Source organism: Acanthochromis polyacanthus, chromosome 20, assembly GCF_021347895.1.
Source record: "Acanthochromis polyacanthus isolate Apoly-LR-REF ecotype Palm Island chromosome 20, KAUST_Apoly_ChrSc, whole genome shotgun sequence".
Taxonomy (NCBI): domain Eukaryota; kingdom Metazoa; phylum Chordata; class Actinopteri; family Pomacentridae; genus Acanthochromis; species Acanthochromis polyacanthus.
Genome location: NC_067132.1, coordinates 32249511 through 32269255, shown reverse-complemented (window position 1 = coordinate 32269255; position 19745 = coordinate 32249511). Strand labels below are relative to the sequence as shown.

Here is a 19745-nt window from a genome sequence, read left to right as displayed (position 1 = left end):
CCTTCAATATGAATTGGAAAAAAAGACACATTAGTATTTTAAAACATCATGTGTTCTTTAAAATCAAAGAAATTTAATTTACACATTTACTAAATAAATTTAAATTGACTTTCTGCTTAATAATCTTGAGTGTGAACCAAATTAATTAAATTAAACCTCAATTTCTTCATACAAAAACAAACATTTCAAGTTCTCTTAATTAGTCCTACCAGTTGCGTCCTCACGGTCCAAACAGCAGCTGTGTCTTACTTCATATGATGACCACGATCAAAGGAAGACTGACTGATCACCAAACATTTTAAGGCCTGCTGGAGGAGACGGTGCCCAGGTAAATTGTGTACCTGTGGAAGCACTGGTTGTCATTTTTTAGTTCCACTCCTGTGCTGATGTTGCCCCTTCAGGCCTGGAGTGTGTTTTACATCCACCAGTTGGTGTGTTTGGGGACGCTCTCCCTTTTGACTTCACAATCTGAGACAACAAAATGAGAAAAATCAACCAATCGTACTCACAAATAATGTAAAACAGTCAAGATGTGACACAAAATGAAGCAAAAATCAGCATAAAAAGAAGCAAAATGTGATGGTCCCACTCCAGCTCCTGCCCATACCTCTGTTTCTCTCTGTCTGCTGTCCTCTCCTCCTGTCTCTCTCTCCCGGTTGCTCGCCCTCTGTCTGCCTTCACTCTGTTGGCTGATTGCTGTTATAGGCGTCAGCTGCACCAATCAGCTCAACTCCACTCACCTGCTCCCCTCCTCTGCCATTTAAGCTCTGCTCTTCCCCTCAGTCTCTGCTGGATCATTGTTTGACAGACCCACATGCTGTCCCAGACTCCGTCCCCCACAAACCCAATCCTCTCTGGACTACATCAGTTTTTTGGACCTTTCTGCTTCCCCCCTTTTTGTGGATTTCCCCCTTGTACTCAGTAGTTTTGGATGGACCTCAGCCTGGTTTATCCTTCATTATTAGTTCCCCTGAGTGCGAGTACTTCCCCGTAGCTCGTAGCTGTCTGTATTTAAAATAACTCGTATTAAAACATGATTCCAGTGAAACAACTTTGTAAGAAGTCAAATCATACTGCTTTACTGCTATATCCTGCATGCTATATTAAATTACCAAAATGACACAGTAAATGACCACAAAGAGACACAAAATTACCACACAGACACAAAATCAACACAAAGACACACTGAACAAACACAAAGAGACACAAAATGACAAGAGATGCAAAATTAGCACAGAGAGAGACACAAAATGACCACAAAGGCTCAGAATCACAACAACACAACAACCAACCACAGACACTAAATGTCCACAAACAGACAGAAAATGGTCAAAATTAAACACAAAATTACCACACAGACACAAAATCAACAAAAAAGAGACACTGAACAAACACAGAGACACAAACTGACAAGAAAGAGAAGCAAAATTAAAGCTGCAAGCAGCGATGTACGGGTCCTCGCATCCACGCTGGTCGGTGAATCCACGCATGTCCACGAGGTGGCGCTGTGACAGAGTGTATGTCAGCCTCTGAATTGCATCTGGACGAGAGTCTGATCATACATGTAAAATGTCAGCCAGACTGGAGCATGTTCAGAGCAGTTATAGAGCATTTCCTGTCTATCCACCAGGTGGCGCTGCGACTGAGAATGTATTTCAAACAGTGGATGTGATGAGGGTGGACTATGATCAGTCATGTACAGTTTCAGGCTGATTGGAACATGTACAGGCTAATTATAAAGCATTTCCTGTCCATCCAACAGGTGGCGTCGCGACTGAGTGTATGTTGGCCTATGGATGTGATCAGGATTGGATTCTGATTACACATGTAAAGTCTGAGGCAGATTGGAGCATGCAGAGGATAGTTATGCACATCCTGTGCATCTCCTTGGGGCTAAGCCCCCCCGTCCTTAAAACCTAGTGACGGCTATGGTCATACAGCAGCTTTGTTTCATGGCGAAGCATCAAAACTGTGATGGTCACCATGGCCACACCATTTGGCTTCTGGTTAAACTTTTGATAACTTTTCATCACCAAGTCCTGCTGTGTGGACTGAAAAAATTTCAGGTCTCCTGGAATTATCCCCGAGGAGGTATTAACTCTCAAAAATGAGAAAAATCTTTAAAAATCTCACAATTAATCCAAGATGGCCGACTTCCTGTTGGGTTTAGGGCATGGCTCCAAGAGGCTTTTTTGTGTGTCCTGATATGTTGTATAAGCCTGCTCGATTTTATGGATGTAGGTGAAACGTGCTGGGGGGGCTGTTTGTTAAAAATACTGTAGGGGGTGCTATAGCATGTGCAGTGCCGAGATGCATACGGTGTCGTTCCTTAGGTCGATGGTGATGCGTGTGGTAATTTTAGTGAGCGTTGGAGTATTCCTAACCTGTCAGAAAGGACTTTGTTTTGCATGGCGATATTTGGTTACTACGGCAACAGCGTTACATGAAATGTCACACCCTTCACAGTGTGGGATTGTCAAGAGGTGAAGACTTGGCTGACCAATTTCCAGCATGATATCACCAAGTTTGGGGCCATTGTACCTAAAAATATAATGCCTTAAACTTACTGTTACCAACAGGTGGCGCTATGACTTTTTCAGAATTTATGAGTGTGGATGTGTTCAGACTGGATCTGGTGTCCAGCATGTTAAGTTTGAGGCAGATAGGATGTTGTTCAGGTGAGATATGAAAAGTTATTTGAGGTGAATATGATCAACTGGGTAAGAATAAGGCATGAAAGTGCAAACGATGTCTATTTCCTGAAACCACAAGGTGGCGCTATGACTGTCAATGAATATCCCTATGTGGATGATATCAGGACAGGACTGTCATCATACATGTAGAGTTTCAGGCAGATTGGAGCATGTTGAGAAGAATTAGACACCGCTTCCTGTTTCATGGCGAAGGATCAGTTTTTTGAGGGTCCGCCATGGCCACACCTTTTGGCTTCTGGCCAACATTTTGATAACTTTTCATCAGGAAGGTCTAGTGCATGTACTGGCTAAATTTCAGGTCTCTCAGACGTACCATGTAGGAGCTATTAATTTTCAAAAATTTACAGCAAATTCAAGATGGCCGACTTCCTGTTGGGTTTAGGGCGTGGCTGTCATTGACTTTTTGGTGTGTCCTGATGTGGTGCATATGCCCACCAAATATTGTAGCTGTACATGAAACATTGTGGCAGTTGGCCTAATGACTACTTTTTCAACTTTGCAGGTGGCGCTATAGAGCCATTTTGCCACGCACATGCGCAACTCCCATAAAATATCAAATTTTTCACCAGTCCTGATGTGCATGCCAAATTTCACGCGTTTTGGAGTATGATAAGGCCGCCAAAAAGCCAATTTACTTTACGGGAGAAAAAAATAAAAAATAAAAAATAATAATAATAATAAACCCTAGGGTTTCAATAGGGTCCTTGGCACCGCTGGTGCCTTGGACAGTCGGTGCCCTGGCACCACCTGTCCTTCGCACCCTCGGTGCTCGGACCCTAATAACCCCCTTCCTTTTAGGGGTTTTCCATGGGTCAGGGGGCTTTCTGTGCTTCAAACTCAGTTAAACAGATATTCTGAATTCCCCAGAAAAGAACACTTTACCTGGATATTCAGAAAAATAGTCCAAAACACAAACAGTTGCTTTATAAATAATATATTTATTAATTTAAAGCAATTCTCCTAAACAATATAATCAGTCACATACAAATATGGCATGCTCTAGTCTTTAATAGTTATTGACTCAAGTTGTGTAGGAACACATGTATTCAGATGTTTAACAAAATAAGAAATAATCATCTCTCTTAAGTCTGACACTTACACCTTAGTTAGGAAAAGTGAGGTAGAGTACCATTCTTCAAAATAACCTCCCAATTATCAATCATGTAAAAATAGAAATAATGTGTCAAATATTAAACAAAAAGAAAAAAGAGAGGTAGCCTATTCTTCAATGTTCAGTTAGCCCATTCTTCAAAATAATGTGTCTAATGGCAAATGAAAAAAATATAGAAATAATGAATCAAGTCAACAGTCCTTTTTTTTCCTTCTTTTTCCTTTTCTTATTAGCTACAGAGACACAAGTCCCAGCTTTGCAGACTGTACATTCTGCCTCCCATTTGACACGACCCGGACGAAAACAGGAGTACTTTTTTCGCATTTCATCAGTGAAATGACATTTGCGTTTCAGCATTTTCTTTCGGTTCGAGTGTTCTCTCGCAGTGTGTCTACCTGCCTGTCAGCCTGCGAGGAGTGAGTGAGCGTGGAGCATTCCGGGGTTCGGCTCAAACTCCGCCTCTCAGAGCGTGTTTCCAAAGGAACCATTCAACGTGAACGATAAAAACACTGGTCTGTGACGCGCTCAGGCTAGGCAAGATCAAAAACCCGGACATTTGAAGGACTTTATAAACGCCGGCCGGACAGGCCGGACAGCCTCTCAAAAGAGGACATGTCCGGGCAAAAGAGGACGTATGGTCACCCTATGTTAGAAAACTATTGATGCTGGGAGTTCATATATTTATTTTTCTCTCTGTGGCTGCGTTTCCATTACCCTTAGATATGCGCAAAATGTAAATAGCGCAATAAAAAACTGGTAATGGAAACACCTGAATTTCGAAAAAGGACTAAAATATCGCTAAAAAAGTTTTTACGCTCTCATGAGGTGGTTTTTCAGACGTTTTGATATTGAAAAATATCGCAAAAGCGCAATGGAAACACTTTTTCCGCAATTATACGTCACCGGACGTGATGTACCTGGTCACATGACCAGTTCTCTCGGAGTAAACATGGCGCGGTACGTGTGGACAGAAGAGGAGACCGAAAGTTTTCTTGCCATTATTCTTGAGAAAAACATCACTGCTAGCCTAGCCATGCTACACCCATGTTTCTGACGGCACAAGGGTCTAGGGAAGCTCGACAGGGAGGGAGGCGGGCTAAAAGGTTGTCTATCAAATCCCTCTGCAGCAATTGGGTAGGTATACAACCAATCAACGCAACAAATAGGCTGACGTACTTCCGAGAGCGCCGGCGGATTGTGGCTAAGTCCCATTAGCTTCCCAACTAGCGGAGCCGCGGAGCCAACTGGTATATTAAGGATTTGCCATATCCCGTCGGCATAAGTCCAAATACGTCGTTCTTCTCAATGAAACACTTCAGTGCCGTCCTTTGTTTATCTTTCAAGTTGAATTTTAGCTTCAAATCTTTAAGGGCTGTGGCCAAAGCCGAGTCCAAAGATAACTGTTTATTGTGCGCCGGTTGTTTCTGTCAGAATCGTCACGCCTCTGTCGTCACTTAGTTACGCCCGCCTGACTCTACACTTCATGGTGATTGGTCCGGCCAGTTTTAGGAGAATCCAGCCTCGAGCCTTATGGAGGGTAACTAGACCCACCCTGGCAGAGAATTAAATTCGTTGCTGTGGGTTGTCTAGGGCGGCTAGGCTACATCACTGCCATACTAGACAGCAAACAGCAGAGGAATGCAGAGTGTTATAAGGAGATAGAAGCAGAAAATCTTCCTGCAGTGAAATCTCGCGCGATGATATTTTACGACAGTTACGATGCTTCTGACCAGAACAACCTTCAATGGAAACACGTTCAAAGTGCAAATATACTTTGTCGAAATTTTAGAAATATCGCTTTTATTTTGCGACAAACTGTAATGGAAACCCAACTAGAGACTCTTATTTCTACCTGATGACAGCTGCACATCGGAGCTCTGAAACCTAAAAATGCATGAATTTAAACAGGAAGCTCAGCTGTCTGTCTAAGAAGGAAATCTCTTCCGTTTTCAGGACAAACCCACAAAAAAATGAATGTTCCTGAGTTTTCTCTGTGATAAAGCCAACAGACAGATTCATCTTCTGTCTGTTAGCAGCAGAACTCTGATTAGGAACAAATATGAAAACACTTTTATACATTTTCTGCAACTCAAAGCATGTTAGTTTCCATGGCAACCACGAGAATGCAGATTGTCGGGTTTGCTGAAAACTTCAACAGAGAATCTGAATCAAGCTGGTTAAAGGGAGACTCTGAACAGAACCTGGACCGGCTAGCTCCACAGCATCCGTTACCATGGAGATCTACATCCACAGCATCTGTTACCATGGAGATCTACATCCACAGCATCCGTTACCATTGAGATATATCTTGTGTCTCTTTGTAGTCATTTTGTGTCTCCTTGTGGTAATCACATGATACGTCACATTCACACACTGATGGTGGATGCTGCCATGCAAGGCGCTAACCACAACCCACCAGGAGCAATTAGGGGTTCGGTGTCTTACTCAGGGACACCTCGACATGAGCTCGACGGAGCCGAGGATCGAACTGGAAACCCTCCGGTTGCAAGACGGCCACTCTACCCACTGAGCCATGCCGCAAGGTGTGTATTTTTTCAAAACCTGAGCTTTTTTAGAAATGCTGCTCCCATTAAACTCCATCATCACCTTTTGAACCACTTCTGTTGAGGAGGATAGTCCACGTTTAGGGCATACAGGAGTCCAAAGACGAGGGCAATGGCCAACGGAACATCATTCTTGGACGACTACTTGGCCTTCCAAGATGATTCCGATGTCATCTGGTTTGGACTGGGCCTCATGTTATTTTGCAGTGAACATTCCTACAGTGGTGTCTTCTGCGTAGTCGAAGACAGCTTCCCTGCTTCCATACAATGAGATAAAAAGTCAATACACTATAATGGATACACTTCTGGACACCACAGATGAAAAAGTGGAAGTGATGCATAGTATGGTACATAGTAACAGCTGGAACAAGTGTGACAAACGGGCCGTGTAAATAAATCTCTAAGGAATCTTCACAAGTTTATGGAATCCAAAGAGAGGCAAAAGAAAAATCTGTACAACTAACTGGCTCTCAAATATTTTATTGCTGACACCACAGAGTAATGTTTTCGACCTTTGTTGTTCATTGTATGGCAGATTGAGAGGCATCTGGCTGCAGACCTCCACTGTGAGGTCGCTTCCGGTGCAGACCTCCACTGTCAGGACGCCTCCACTGTCAGGACGGGAAGTAACCATAAGCGTCCGGTAGGTGGCCGTAACGCACCTGAAGTTGGTTTACTAACCGCTAAATAAATCAAAAGAAGAAGCCATTTCACGCGAGTGATCGTCTGTATCGTTTGGCGTTTACGGTGAGTTCTTGATTTTTATTATCCACAGAAAGTGTAAATTACGGTGGCTGACAGGGTAAAATGACGTGCATATACACAAACGAGCTGCAAATACATTAATGCGCTGCCTAAATGAAAAGAAATACAAAAAGAAAACGCTGCATATCCAGTCACACAGTGGAAGTAGTAGTGACAGTAGTGAGCTTTTCACCTGAGAGGCAGACAATGGTGAGTGAGACAAGTAACGTTAGTTGAGGGAAAAGCTGTATGAAAAGGTTTGTCTTCTCTCATCTCCATGGATAAACATAAATAACAGAGAGAACACAGGGAGATGGTAGTAAAACACCACTTCAGCACCCATATAATCACAGTGACTGAAAAGCTAAGGACTTAAAAACTAATAAACATTTAGGGAAACTAGATGTCCACTGTCTCTGACATAACCTAACATAACTTTTTATGTGTGCGAGTGTGAGTGTGTGTGTGTGTGTGTGTGTGGGGGGGGGGGGGGGTTGCAAACTCATGTAGGAGTAATTAATGATGCAGTTATTGGATATAGGTCACTTTTATAAGTAGATGTAAACAGGCGGTACAAAAAAAATCAGGTGTATACAGCCATGGCCATAAGTTTGGACACAACATGACTTATGTCTGTTTTGATGTCTATTACAGAACATAACTAATATTTTTTGACAGCACCAGTTTAATTAGTCAACAAATCAACAAGGGATATAATATTATCAATAAATTCCAACAACTGGAACAACTTTGTTCCCTAAACATAATATTAAAGAAAATAACAAAAAAATGCAGTACTTTCACAACCGAATTTAGTAAGAATAACAAAATGACACCAAACTCTTTTGATGTTTTTTTAAATATGAAACTTAATATAGTTCTCAGGAGTTGTGTATTATCACCCAAACACTTCAGTATTTTGTGGTATTTTCTAAGATTCACATGCGTCATGGTACTTGTGTCCAAACTTATGGCCATGGCTGTACATCAAGTCAGTATTAGGCAGAAAGACCTGCAGTGTAAATGAGACCTAGAAATGTATGTAGAAATTAAGTTTTTTCACTTTTTAACTGTAAGCAAAGATAAATTTATTTGAAATAAAGTTCATGTACTGTAATTCAAACACATAACACAATTTTATATCCTTTTCAGATGCACCATTCAATGTTGAAGTCAGTCAGAAAGCCTGCAGTAGAACGCTGTACAACATGCTGCAGTTTGTTCCACTGCCCCCTTTGCCCCAAAGACATGTTTAAACCAAGCATCCCGTCGAAGCTTCAGCGACATTTGGAGGTCCACCTAAAAATGCCGTTACATTTGAAGGTAATGTCATTGCATTTTACATTAAAGTTATACGCACATGCACACAATTGTGTCATGTGACTTGTTTGTCATTGTCTAATCTAAACATTTTCTTGACTTGCTTTTAGATAAGAAGATCTGGACAGATACATCAAAAGCCCTCCTGCGAGGTGAGGTGTCACCAGTGTTTAGGCTGAAGAAAAGAAGGGTGGATGACATTACTCCGGTAAGATTTTAATTTTGTTTTAGTCCATTTGAGTTTTTCTTTTGTTTCAGGTTGGAAACCAGCATTTCTATGTCCCTATTTTTTCAACAGTCTTTTTTTTCAAATTGTACTCCAATTGTGGACTCGCTTTAAAGAATATGCCATTTATGAGTTAAGGTCACACCTGCTGTCTCTAAAAATAAACAGTGTCTAGATAATGCATGATTGGATTGAAAATTAACATTTGTTGAGCTGACTAATGTCAGGGTGGACTACTTGAACAGGTCCTGATGGGATCTTTTCTTTTTCTTCTTTTTGGAGGTTTGGCTTGAATATTACAACTGATCTTTTTTCTTATCTATATATTTTCAGGAAGAAGAGCAGCAAGCTGAGGTTTCAGTCAGACCTGCTGATGTGAGCACACCAGTGGAAGGGGTAGGCTCTTCTCACAGTATCTATTGGTCAGATACTGTTGGTGCAGCAGTTATGGTACAGAAAGACTTTTTTTAAAATTTCTGTCTTTTCTATAGGACTCGGTTGAAGTGCGTATTCTGCATGATTGCAGACATGCAGCAGAGTGGGTTGAGGCCAATAAGACACTCTTCTCTGCCAGAGTGGACCTGCCTGATGTTCTACACATGGGGGAGGAGGAACAGGCTGAGGCTGCTCTGCAGGATAAAAGACATGGATGAGCAGGAAAGGGAAGAAATCCTGGAGGTCTTCAAATTCACATTCTACAACACTGAGGACATGTGGACATTTTGTGACATAGTAGTGGACGAAAACAATTATTTGGCATATTGTGAATGTCACAAAGATGAATAATTGAAGGATAACAGAACATTTGATCATGTTGTGACTTTGTGTGTTCATGTTTTGTTTTCTCATTGAGCACTTAATAATTCATTTGAACTACACTGTAGATCTCAAGAGTTTGGGTAGAAGTTGGTGGTATTTTGGTGCTCCAGCAGCACAAGAACATAATTAGCATAGACAAAAGATCCTCGGCTTTATAGGCTACACATAGACACTTGAGCCCCAAGTCACCCACGTTTATGTTTTCCGTAATGACCTAAGCTGTAATATTTCAATTCAATTTCAATTCAATTTTATTTATATAGCGTCAATTACAGTCAACTCGTCTCAAGACGCTTTACAGAACCCAAATGCCTGACCCCCAGAGCAGCCCAAAGGAGACAGTGGCAGGAAAACACCCTTTTAACAGGGAAGAAACCTTGAGCAGAACCCGGCTCTATATAGGGGGGACCCATCTGCCTGCTGGCCGGGCGGGTTGAGAGGGACAGAGGAGGGCAAGGGGGAGGGATGGGAGAAGAGGGAGGGGGAGGGATGGTGTATATTGCTCTATGTACATGGCAATCTTTAATGAGAAGTGTTTTGAAAAAGTCAAATGCTAATGCTTCACTTGTCCAAATAAAAAGAACCAGAAAAGCACTCAGAGAGCGCAGTACTCCTTCAAGGCTGTTCATTCCCCCACATGGCATTGTCAGAAATGTAGCGTTTTTTATATAAATGCAGCATTTGTTTATTAACTAATAATTTATTTCATTAAATATGCAGCGGGCGGCATGAATTGATGCAGGCAACTGACAACGCGTTTGCTTGTTGTCATAGTTACAGCGGCGCCGTGCCGGCCGCTGTCTCGCTATGGGAAATGTTTAACAAATCTGTGGATCCAGACAATAAGCCGCATTACTGGCAAAATCTAATGAGGTGGTCCTTGTGTCATTTCTGACCTTCCCTGAACATTTCATCCATATCTGTTATTGCCTTTTTGAGTAGTGTTGCCAAACAGCCGGATTCACAGAAGGACAAACGTACGCCGATCGTCACATAACTCCACCGCATTCCTTGGCGGAGTAATTATAAATTCTCAATATACGCTTGATACGGTTACTGGCAGAATATAAATGTGTGCTTCACAGGCATAAAAAGTCACGGTGGGGCTCATCCATCCAATAATTTTCTTCCGCTTATCCGGAGTCGGGTCGGCTGCAGACCTCCACTGTGAGTCCGCAGCCAGGGTAGCTCCTCACCCTGTCTCCAAGGCTGAGCCCTGCCTGCCTGCGGAGGAAACTCATTTCGGCCGCTTGTATTCGCTGTACGGTGGGGCTCATGCGTAACATAAAAGGAAAACACAGAACAAAAACGACAAAACAGAAGTTTAATATATAAATAAAACGATATATAATATAGACAAGGGATTAATAGATTTTATGTTCTATTATTAACTAATTAATGCATTAGCACGAAAATCAATTCCACCGGAAGTCCCTACACGATTTTATTTCGATTTTATTTTGTAATGCATCCCGTGCATTTCCCGTCCTGACAGTGGAGCCTGCACCGGAAGCGACCTCACAGTGGAGGTCTGCAGCCAGATGCTTTTGGGCAGATTAGCCTAACCCCTAACAGATTAACCCTAACCCCTTTTTGGGGCTCAATGTTTGTTTTGTACAGCGGCATTTGTTATTTTTTGTAAAACTTGAGCATTTCTATTTGCATTTTTACTTAAGTAGATGTTGTTTCATTGTGCTTCATGTTTATCGCAACTTGTGTAATTAAAGATACGGTTCAGTAAATTTAGAAGGCTTACTGTGTTTTTTTTGTCTGAGGGTTACAGTTCCAGTGGTTAAAATGGTCTTCAACATTATTGTATATTACAACACTTTTCTGCCTCAGTAAATCAAACTTTAATTCCGTTATCTTGACAGAGGGCTGGTTCAACTCAAATCTTGATTTTACTATTAATAACTGAAATGTTGCTTAATTCACAATGGCAAAAATATTTTTACAGGATGTAAATTCAAAGGCTGTTTTCTCAAAATGCATTTTCTCACATACGAGGCACAATATCTACCCTCTAAGTGGAACTAAACATGAAAACTCCATCCACATCCATGGAATATGAGCTCTCCACAATCACTCATAAAAATCCAAACATGTAGTTCATGTTTAACCATGAGCAGCAGCACACACTGTTTTAGGCCGCAAACTGCTAAAAACTAAAATATACAATAAAATTCTTTATTCGGCCATCATGAGAACCATCAAATGAGTTCTAAGGCAGAACTGCAGGTCCTGCATGAAGATGTAGTTCAGCGAGACACCAGTGGAGGGCAGCAGTACGGTCTGCGCTGCCGGAAATGAAGAAGGAGAAGAAGAAGATAGTCGGTGAAGCTACGGGGACCGGGAGGAGGAGCATCGAGCCCCGGGCCTGTGATGTGTCGGAGCTGTAGTCTACATTCAGAGCTCCGTTGGAAAAACTGGACGTTTTAGCCGCTTTTAGCCGCAGCTGCTAACCGACCTGTAGCCGGAGCGGCTGGAACGAGTTGGAGCAGATGGGAGCAAAAGCACCGTGAGTACCGATCGGATATGACTGTCATGGGCAGGAACTCCGGGAAGGAACACATTTAGGGGAAACTCCAATCTGAGTTTAGCTAATTGTGGCTTGCTATCTAGTTCCATTATCGGACACGGTTCAACAGTTTTAAGCTGCGGCTCAGAAGAAGCAGGTAAGGGTGGCTGTAGACCATCAGGGTTAGGGTGGCTGTAGACCATCAGGGTGGATTATTTTCTAGTGAACTCCAGCTAAACACCAGATAGATTAAACCTACATCTAACCAGCAGCTTCACAGACCAGATCTCTTTTACTCCTAAGATTCAGCGAAAATACAACAAATCCTCGTTTAGAAAACAGGAAATGAAATGTAAAACAGCAGCTCATGGTCTGATTCTGAATCGTGCTGGTTCCACTGTTCAGGTGAGAACAGGTGAATGAAACTGCTCAGTCTTTAAAAGTTTTTTTTTTAAAATTTTTGAACAGAACTTACTGTCATTCTGTTTAAATGATTAACCAGGTGAATGAGACACCTGACACCTGTCCTCAGGTGTCTGCTGATATCAGCTGATGTCACATGTTACTGAGTCTCATTGGTTATTGATTAGCGACTACAGACTGCTGTGTCCAACAGCAGGACATGCTGCAGAGGGCTGAATGAAACAGACAGGTGTTAGACCTGTCTACCTGTAACAAACCTCGCTGATTCTTTCAGGTGTTCTCTCTCTCTCTCTCTCAGCAGGTGATGTAAGGCGATGCTCGCTCGGCCACCATGGCCAGTGTCACTCTGCGCTACTTCTGCTACGGCTGTCTCGTCACCTCAGCCACCTGGTCCGTCCTCCTCTTCCTCTACTTCTCTCTGGGGTCGGAGCCTGGCCGTGGCAGGACCCCCGTGCAACACCGCAGCCAGCCAATCACCAGAGGCCTGGCTGACCGCGGGGCGGAGCGTCGTCCTCTGCCGGCCATTAAGGGAGCAGAGCTGTCCCCGGAGATGGGTGAGTGGCAGCGATGCTTTCAGGTGCTGTCAGAATGCTGACGTCCTGTGAGTCGTTGACGATACAAACACTGCAAACAGAAATGGAGCAGATCTTCAGCCGGGGTTGGAAACTGAATGTCGTCTGACTTCTTCTATCCACAGGGATGATATTCAACGAGGCGGATCAGGAGGTCCGGGACACCGGCTATCATCGACACGCCTTCAACGTCCTCATCTCCAACAGGCTGGGCTCCCACCGAGAGCTGCCTGATACCAGAGACTCCAAGTAAGAACCGGCCGATACTGAACCGGGCCGCTCACCGACCCAGCTGACAGCTGCTCTCAGGGTTAGATGTGTGACAGCTAATGCCTGTAAAGCTGCTCTGTCACATGACATCTCCTTTTAATCAGCTCAAACTCTTCAAACATTTTCACGAATGACCAATAAAATACGATCTCCAACAGCAGTGAGGACACCCTGTTAAACATCACCTGATTCTAAACGGTATCACAGAAAGAGAACTAAATACTTCCTCTGAACAACCAACAGAAATGAAGACTTTGATGAAGATTCAGCTCTAAAGTAGAAACTCTAAAAACCAAAGAGTCCAGCTGTGACTCCAACCAGTCGACCTGATGAACATGGTTCTAGAATGAACCTTGTCAGTCCTGGACCTATGGACTGGTTCTATCTGTGTCTGCATCATGGCTCCACATGGAGAAGAACTGAACAGAGGAAGAGAAACATCTGAGGAGTCATAGTTCCACTGATCAGGAGATCTAGAAGGAGTCATAGTTCCACTAATCGGAGCTCCTAAAATGACTCCACTGACAGTTAACTACTAACCTGACCAGGACTACCACAGTGGATGGATGGTCCTGACAGTGAAGCATGGAGGTGGAGGTGTGATGATCTGGGGCTGCATGAGGTCAGAAGGTGTTGAAGACATTTCTAGATGCAGCATGAAGGTCTGAGGAGGAACCAGGATACTGGGTGACCAGATGAAGGAGAGGAACATTCCAGCAGGAGAACATCCAGAGAACAACATCACACCAGAGCTTCTCCACTAGAACCAAGTAGAACCAGGACCTGGACAGTGTGAGTCCTGAAGCCAGCAGAACCTTTGAGGTGTTCTCCAGAGAAAGGTAGAGGAACACAACCCCTCCAGCAGAGAGCAGCTGAAGAACACAGAGAAGAAATGAGTGGACTCTGGTTTCCTCCATGAGGAGAACTGAAGGAGGAACCAGAGAACCTCACTTTAGTTCCACTGAGTTCCTGCTGTGGATCCTGAATTTAAACATTAATCTGACATCAGAGACAGTACTGTTATAGTCAGAGGTAATCTGATTACAGTGAGGACACGCAGTTTAGAGTCCATCGGGTGATATTGCTCAGGGCCTCCTCACTGCTGGAGACTATATTTACATGAACTTCTAGTGCCGACTTGACCCGACCTGGTAATAATGCTAGACTTTAGTTTTCTGTGTGAAGCAGCTCTTTACTGATCCTGAATGTCTCCCAGGTGTCGGGACAAACCGTATCCTACAGCTCTACCTTCTGCCAGCGTCGTCATCTGTTTCTTCAACGAGGCCTTCTCCGCTCTGCTGAGGACCGTCCACAGTGTGCTGGACCGAACGCCGCCCTACCTGCTGCACGAGATCATCCTGGTGGATGACCACAGCGAGCTTGGTAACGCCCGGGGACGGATGAGCTGAATACTGTGATTTGATTGGTTCAGTATCTGTAGGTGACGCTAACATTCCAGAGATACTCACCTCCTCCAGACTGATGGTACCTGTGAACGGATGAGCTGAAGATAATAATTCCATGTCTGTCTGCTGGTCCAGAGGAGCTGAAGGACCAGTTGGATCGATACGTCCAGGAGGAGCTGCAGAGGAAGGTGAAGCTGGTGAGAAACCAGAGGAGGGAAGGACTCATCAGAGGACGCATGATAGGAGCCTCACATGCTACAGGTACGTTCTGTCCGTTGGTCCCCTCTCTCCTTTATTTCCTACATTCTGGTTCACAATTAAATCCTCAGTTGGACCTGACTTCTGTAAATCCTCACATCCTTGCTGCCTACATGCTACCCTCAAAGTACAGGTGGACTCACCTGTCTGTGTGTCCAGGTGAGGTGCTGGTCTTTCTGGACAGTCATTGCGAAGTGAACCGGGCGTGGCTGCAGCCTCTCCTCACCCCCATCCAGAAGGACCGCCGGACTGTTGTCTGCCCCGTCATCGACATCATCTCTGCCGACACGCTCGCCTACTCACCCTCACCCATCGTCAGGGGCGGCTTCAACTGGGGGCTGCACTTCAAGTGGGACCCCGTACCCCCCGCCGAGCTCAATGGGGCGGAGGGTGCTACAGGACCCATCAGGTAACAGCTGACTGACCGTCAGGTAACAGCTGACTGACCATCAGGTAACTCAGTGATCAGGTGACCTCTGATGCTCCTCCCCTTCAGGTCTCCTACGATGGCAGGTGGGCTCTTCGCTATGAACAGGAAGTATTTTAACGAGCTCGGCCAATACGATGCTGGCATGGACATCTGGGGCGGAGAGAACCTAGAGATCTCCTTCAGGGTGAGTTAGAGGGACAGTGGGCAGACTAAGTGTTCAGCGAAGACCTCCGTGTCCACAGAGTTCTACAAAGATGCAGGAGTTCCAGGTGTTTCCCCGGGATCCTGTAGAACAAACATGTCTGAATATCTGAACTCTCTACTCAAGTCTGGGCTCCTGCAGAGCTTTTAGTTTAAAAAGTTGCACTCAGGCTTTTATATATTTATATATATATATATATATATATATATATACACACACACTCACTGTCCACTTTATTAGGTACACCTCACTAGTTAAAGACTGGACTTCCTTTTACGTCAAAACTGCCTAATTCTTGGTGTCATACTTTCAACGAGCTGTTGGAAACGTTCCTCAGAAATTTTGATCCATATTGACATGATAGGACCACATAGTTGCTGCACATTTGTCGGCTGAACATCCATGATCCAATCTCCTGTTCCACCAGATGTAAAGGTTCTACTGGATGGAGATCTGGTGACTGTGGAGGCCGTTGGAGTACAGAGAAGTCATGGTCATGATCAGGAAACGAGTTTGAGATGATCTGAGCTTTGTGACATGGAGCATTATCCTGCTAGAAGTAGCATCAGAAGATGATCCACTGTGGTCATTATGGGATGGAGATGGTTAGCAACAATACTCAGGTAGTTTGTGGAGTTTAAACCGTCATCAGTTGGTACTAAGAAGATATCCTCCACACCATTACATCAGCAGCAGCCTGAACAAGTTGACACCAGGCAGGATGGATCCATGCTTAATGGTGTTTAAATTTTAACCATCTGAATGTTGCAGCTCAAATGGAGGTCCATCAAACTAACAACATTTCTCTAGTCTTCTATTGTCCAGTTTTGGTGATTCTGTGTGAGTTGTAGCCTCAACTTCCTGTTCTTAGCTGACAGGAACCCAGTGTAGTCTTCTGCTGCTGTAGAACATCTTCAAGGTTGTTGTGGTTCAGAGATGGTATTCTGCATTCCTTGGTTGGAACCAGTGGTTTATGTGAGTTCCTGTTTCCAACCAGTCTGTCTGTTCTCCTCTGACCTTCACATCTAACAGCTGCTCTAAAGATGTTTCCTCTTTTCTTTGTCAACCCTGGAGATGGTTGTTGGTGGAAATCCCAGAAGATCAGCAGCTTCTGAAATACTCCAACAACCATGCCACATTCAAAGGCCCTTAAATCCCCTTTCTTCTCCTCGGTCTGAACTTCAGCAGGTTGTCTGGGCCACATCTTGAGTTGCTGCCATGTGATTGGCTGATTAGCCATTTGTGTCAAACAATGGAACAGGTGTACCTAATAAAGTGACCGCTGAGTGTCTATACATGTGATGTGTGTGTCTATCACCTCAGATCTGGATGTGTGGTGGTCAGCTGATCATCGTCCCGTGCTCCAGAGTCGGCCATATATTCAGGAAGCGTCGACCCTACGGCTCTCCAGGCGGTCAGGACACCATGGCCCATAATTCTCTGCGGCTGGCACACGTGTGGATGGACGAATACAAGGTACACACACATTAATACACACTCACACAGACAGGCGTCCTCTGACCATGCCCCGTGTCTCTTTCCTCCAATCAGGAGCAGTATCTGTCTCTGCGTCCAGAGCTGCGTGACCGTGGTTACGGTGACATCAGCGAGCGTGTGGTGTTGCGGCAGCGGCTGCAGTGTCGCTCGTTCCGCTGGTACCTGGACACCGTCTACCCCGAGATGCAGACTGTCGCCAATGGCAACAAGCAGCAACAGCCACTGTTCATCAACAAAGGCATGAGGCGGCCAAAGGTCCTGCAGCGAGGACGGGTACTTGAACACACCTGGTACCTTTACTGTTCCATCTACCTGCATTCACTCTAACACCCAGCATCCTTCTTCCAGCTTCGTAACCTAGCAACCGGCCGCTGCCTGGTGGCCCAGGGCCGAGCCAGTCAGAAGGGCGGAGCCGTTGTCCTGCGACCATGTGACCCTCGAGATCCTGAACAGGTGAGCACACGACCCCCTACAGAACACCTGTCTGGTCTGTGCTGCATGCTGACGGTTGGACTGTTGCAGGACTGGGCCTACGATGAGGAGGGCCAGCTGGTCCTTGCAGGGCTGCTGTGTCTGGACGTATCCGAGGTCCGAACCTTTGACCCGCCTCGATTAATGAAGTGCCACGGCTCTGGGGGGTCGCAGCAGTGGGCACTGGGGGTGAGACTCACTCATATGTACATTTGACACTACAATGTACTACTCTACTACTGCTAACCCAACTAGTATAATATACTACTGGCACTAGTAGAATGTACTGCATCTCACCACATTAGAATATTGTGAAAAAGCTCTTTTTAGAAATGTCAACTTTCATATAGTCTGTATTGATTAGACATAAAATAAAGTATTTAAGGCATTTCTTTGTTTTAATTTTGATGATTATGGATTATAGCTCATGTACATCAGAAATCCACTCTCAAAATATTAGAATACTTCCTAAGATCAATCAGAAAACGGGTGAAAGTGAGTTAGTCTGTACACCTAGTACCCTATGGTTGCTGCTGTAGCATGAATGAAGGCATCAGTGTGTCATGGAGGAGACCAGCCTGAGGGTCTGCTGACAGTTGATGAAGCTCAGGTTGGTCTGATGGCAACCTTCAGCTCTAGTTCTGGGTCAAATGTTTCTAGTCTTCATCTTGACAACACCTCACATGAGGTTCTGTGTGGTTCAGGTCAGGCCAATCAAGAACAGTCACATCCTGGTCAAACCCTTGGTTAGTAGTCGTCTGATCAGCTGCTGCTGTGAAGGAAACCAGCATCGCCATGAAGACTCTACACAACCTGTTGCTAGAAGCTGTGATGATTTTGGACCTGATAGAATTCAGTGGACCAACAAGACACCAGAAACCCTCTCAGACGGAGGAACCTTCACTCTGGAATTCAGACTCCTTGAAGTCTGAGCTTCTCCACTCTTCTTCCAGGCTCTGGAACCTTGATCTCCAAATGAAAAGCAGAATCGCTGACAACAGTCTGGTTGTTTCTCCTCAGCCCAGATCAGATCTGCTGTCTCTGGTCCAGAAGTGTCCTGATAGCAGGAATGTGACGGTTGTAGCTCCTTTCCTGGAGACGCCTGGTGGTTCTGGATGTTCTGACTCAAGCCCTGCAAAGTTCTCAAACCACCTTTTCCTGCTTCACCTTTACCTTCAGTCAGCTTTCATTAATCTGCCACCAGCCTTTTCAGACCTTCTGAGGCTCCTTGTTGAAGATCATCTTCTGGTTAACCTTCAGGTCTGCAGTCCTGCAGTCAGCCTAAAGAGAAACTCTGTTTATACAGTTTGAATGTAGTTTACTGAAATTCAAAATGGAATATTCTAATATTTTGTTTAGCTAAAAGGCTATAATTACCAAATTTAAACAATAGGTTCTAAATATTTGTGCTTTGTGTAATGAGTCTAGAATATATTACATTTTGACTTCTTCTAAGTAACTAGTGGAAAACGTTCTAACATGTCTTCTGTCTGTCTCCTGCAGAAGTCCAATCGTCTCTACCAGGTCTCGGTTGGTCAATGTCTGGCCGTTGCTCAGCCGATTGGACCAAAGGGTTTTGTCTCTATGGCGATATGCGACGCTTCGCAGGCGCAGCAGTGGCAGCTGGAGGCCTGAGGAGGACGTGATGGATGGATGGACAGACGACCTCAGTCGTGTCTTAGAGACAATCAGGACAAACTGTTGTAAAGGTTTTAGTTTTCGTTTCTGCAGCTCAGGATGATTTTACTGCTCGTGATTCTGTTTTAAGCAGCTGCTTTTAAAACACTCCCACCGTCTGTCCAGGAGAGGGCCGGATGGACAGTCCTAGAAGGTCCTGGAATCATTGGAATTTCCACACTGTTTCATTTGTTTCAGAAGAAGTGAAGCAGAGTTGAGGACACAGGAAGTCCTTCAATGATCTGGAACGTCCTGAAGCCAAAAGTTTGTCAAAGAGATGAAGTCCTGTGTGAAGGGATGTACTGGCTGTCCTCAGCTTTTCCTGTGAGACAGTGACACATTTAGCTTAGACTGGATGAATTTTCTCAAAGTGACTTTATGATGTAACATCTTTATGTCATGATGATGTCGTGTGGTGATCTTTGTGTCACTTTTTAAAGTTCGTCTTTGTGTTGTTTCATCATCAATAAATCCTCAACATGAGTTCACTGATGGATGTTCACCACTTCACAGGTTTCCAGTA

The 19745-nt window shown here is 44.3% G+C and overlaps 1 protein-coding gene and 1 long non-coding RNA gene across 4 annotated transcripts; both read left to right on the top strand.

Moving 5' to 3' along the window:
- Positions 1–5956: 5956 nt before the first annotated feature.
- On the top strand, positions 5957–9977 carry LOC127531416 (uncharacterized). Its single transcript, XR_007938538.1, has 4 exons — positions 5957–8456; positions 8564–8661; positions 9013–9075; positions 9171–9977. It is a non-coding gene; the product is annotated as an uncharacterized LOC127531416 (long non-coding RNA).
- Positions 9978–11801: 1824 nt separating this feature from the next.
- Positions 11802–19705, top strand: galnt11 (UDP-N-acetyl-alpha-D-galactosamine:polypeptide N-acetylgalactosaminyltransferase 11 (GalNAc-T11)). 3 transcript variants are annotated; one of them, XM_022222788.2, is made up of 12 exons: positions 11802–12016; positions 12741–12993; positions 13137–13260; positions 14498–14664; positions 14823–14948; positions 15105–15354; positions 15442–15559; positions 16901–17053; positions 17129–17347; positions 17423–17527; positions 17597–17734; positions 19049–19705. In XM_022222788.2, exons 2-12 carry the CDS (start codon positions 12771–12773, stop codon positions 19178–19180), a joined length of 1755 nt encoding a protein of 584 aa, XP_022078480.1. In that variant the 5' UTR covers positions 11802–12016; positions 12741–12770; the 3' UTR covers positions 19181–19705. The 3 variants fall into 3 exon arrangements, with proteins under 3 accessions (XP_022078480.1, XP_022078479.1, XP_022078481.1); XM_022222787.2 differs by having other exon boundaries at positions 11803–12016; positions 12738–12993; XM_022222789.2 differs by lacking the exon at positions 11802–12016 and adding an exon at positions 12035–12173 and having other exon boundaries at positions 12738–12993.
- The last annotated feature ends 40 nt before the right edge of the window (positions 19706–19745 follow it).

Bases quoted from the DNA above. Each gene is read 5' to 3' on its own strand.
- galnt11 (XM_022222788.2), top strand. From the start codon at position 12,771: ATGGCCAGTGTCACTCTGCGCTACTTCTGCTACGGCTGTCTCGTCACC. The intron at 14,949-15,104 runs GTACGTTCTGTC...CTGTGTGTCCAG, and splicing joins AGGAGCCTCACATGCTACAG to GTGAGGTGCTGGTCTTTCTG. The intron at 17,348-17,422 runs GTACTTGAACAC...TCCTTCTTCCAG, and splicing joins AGGTCCTGCAGCGAGGACGG to CTTCGTAACCTAGCAACCGG.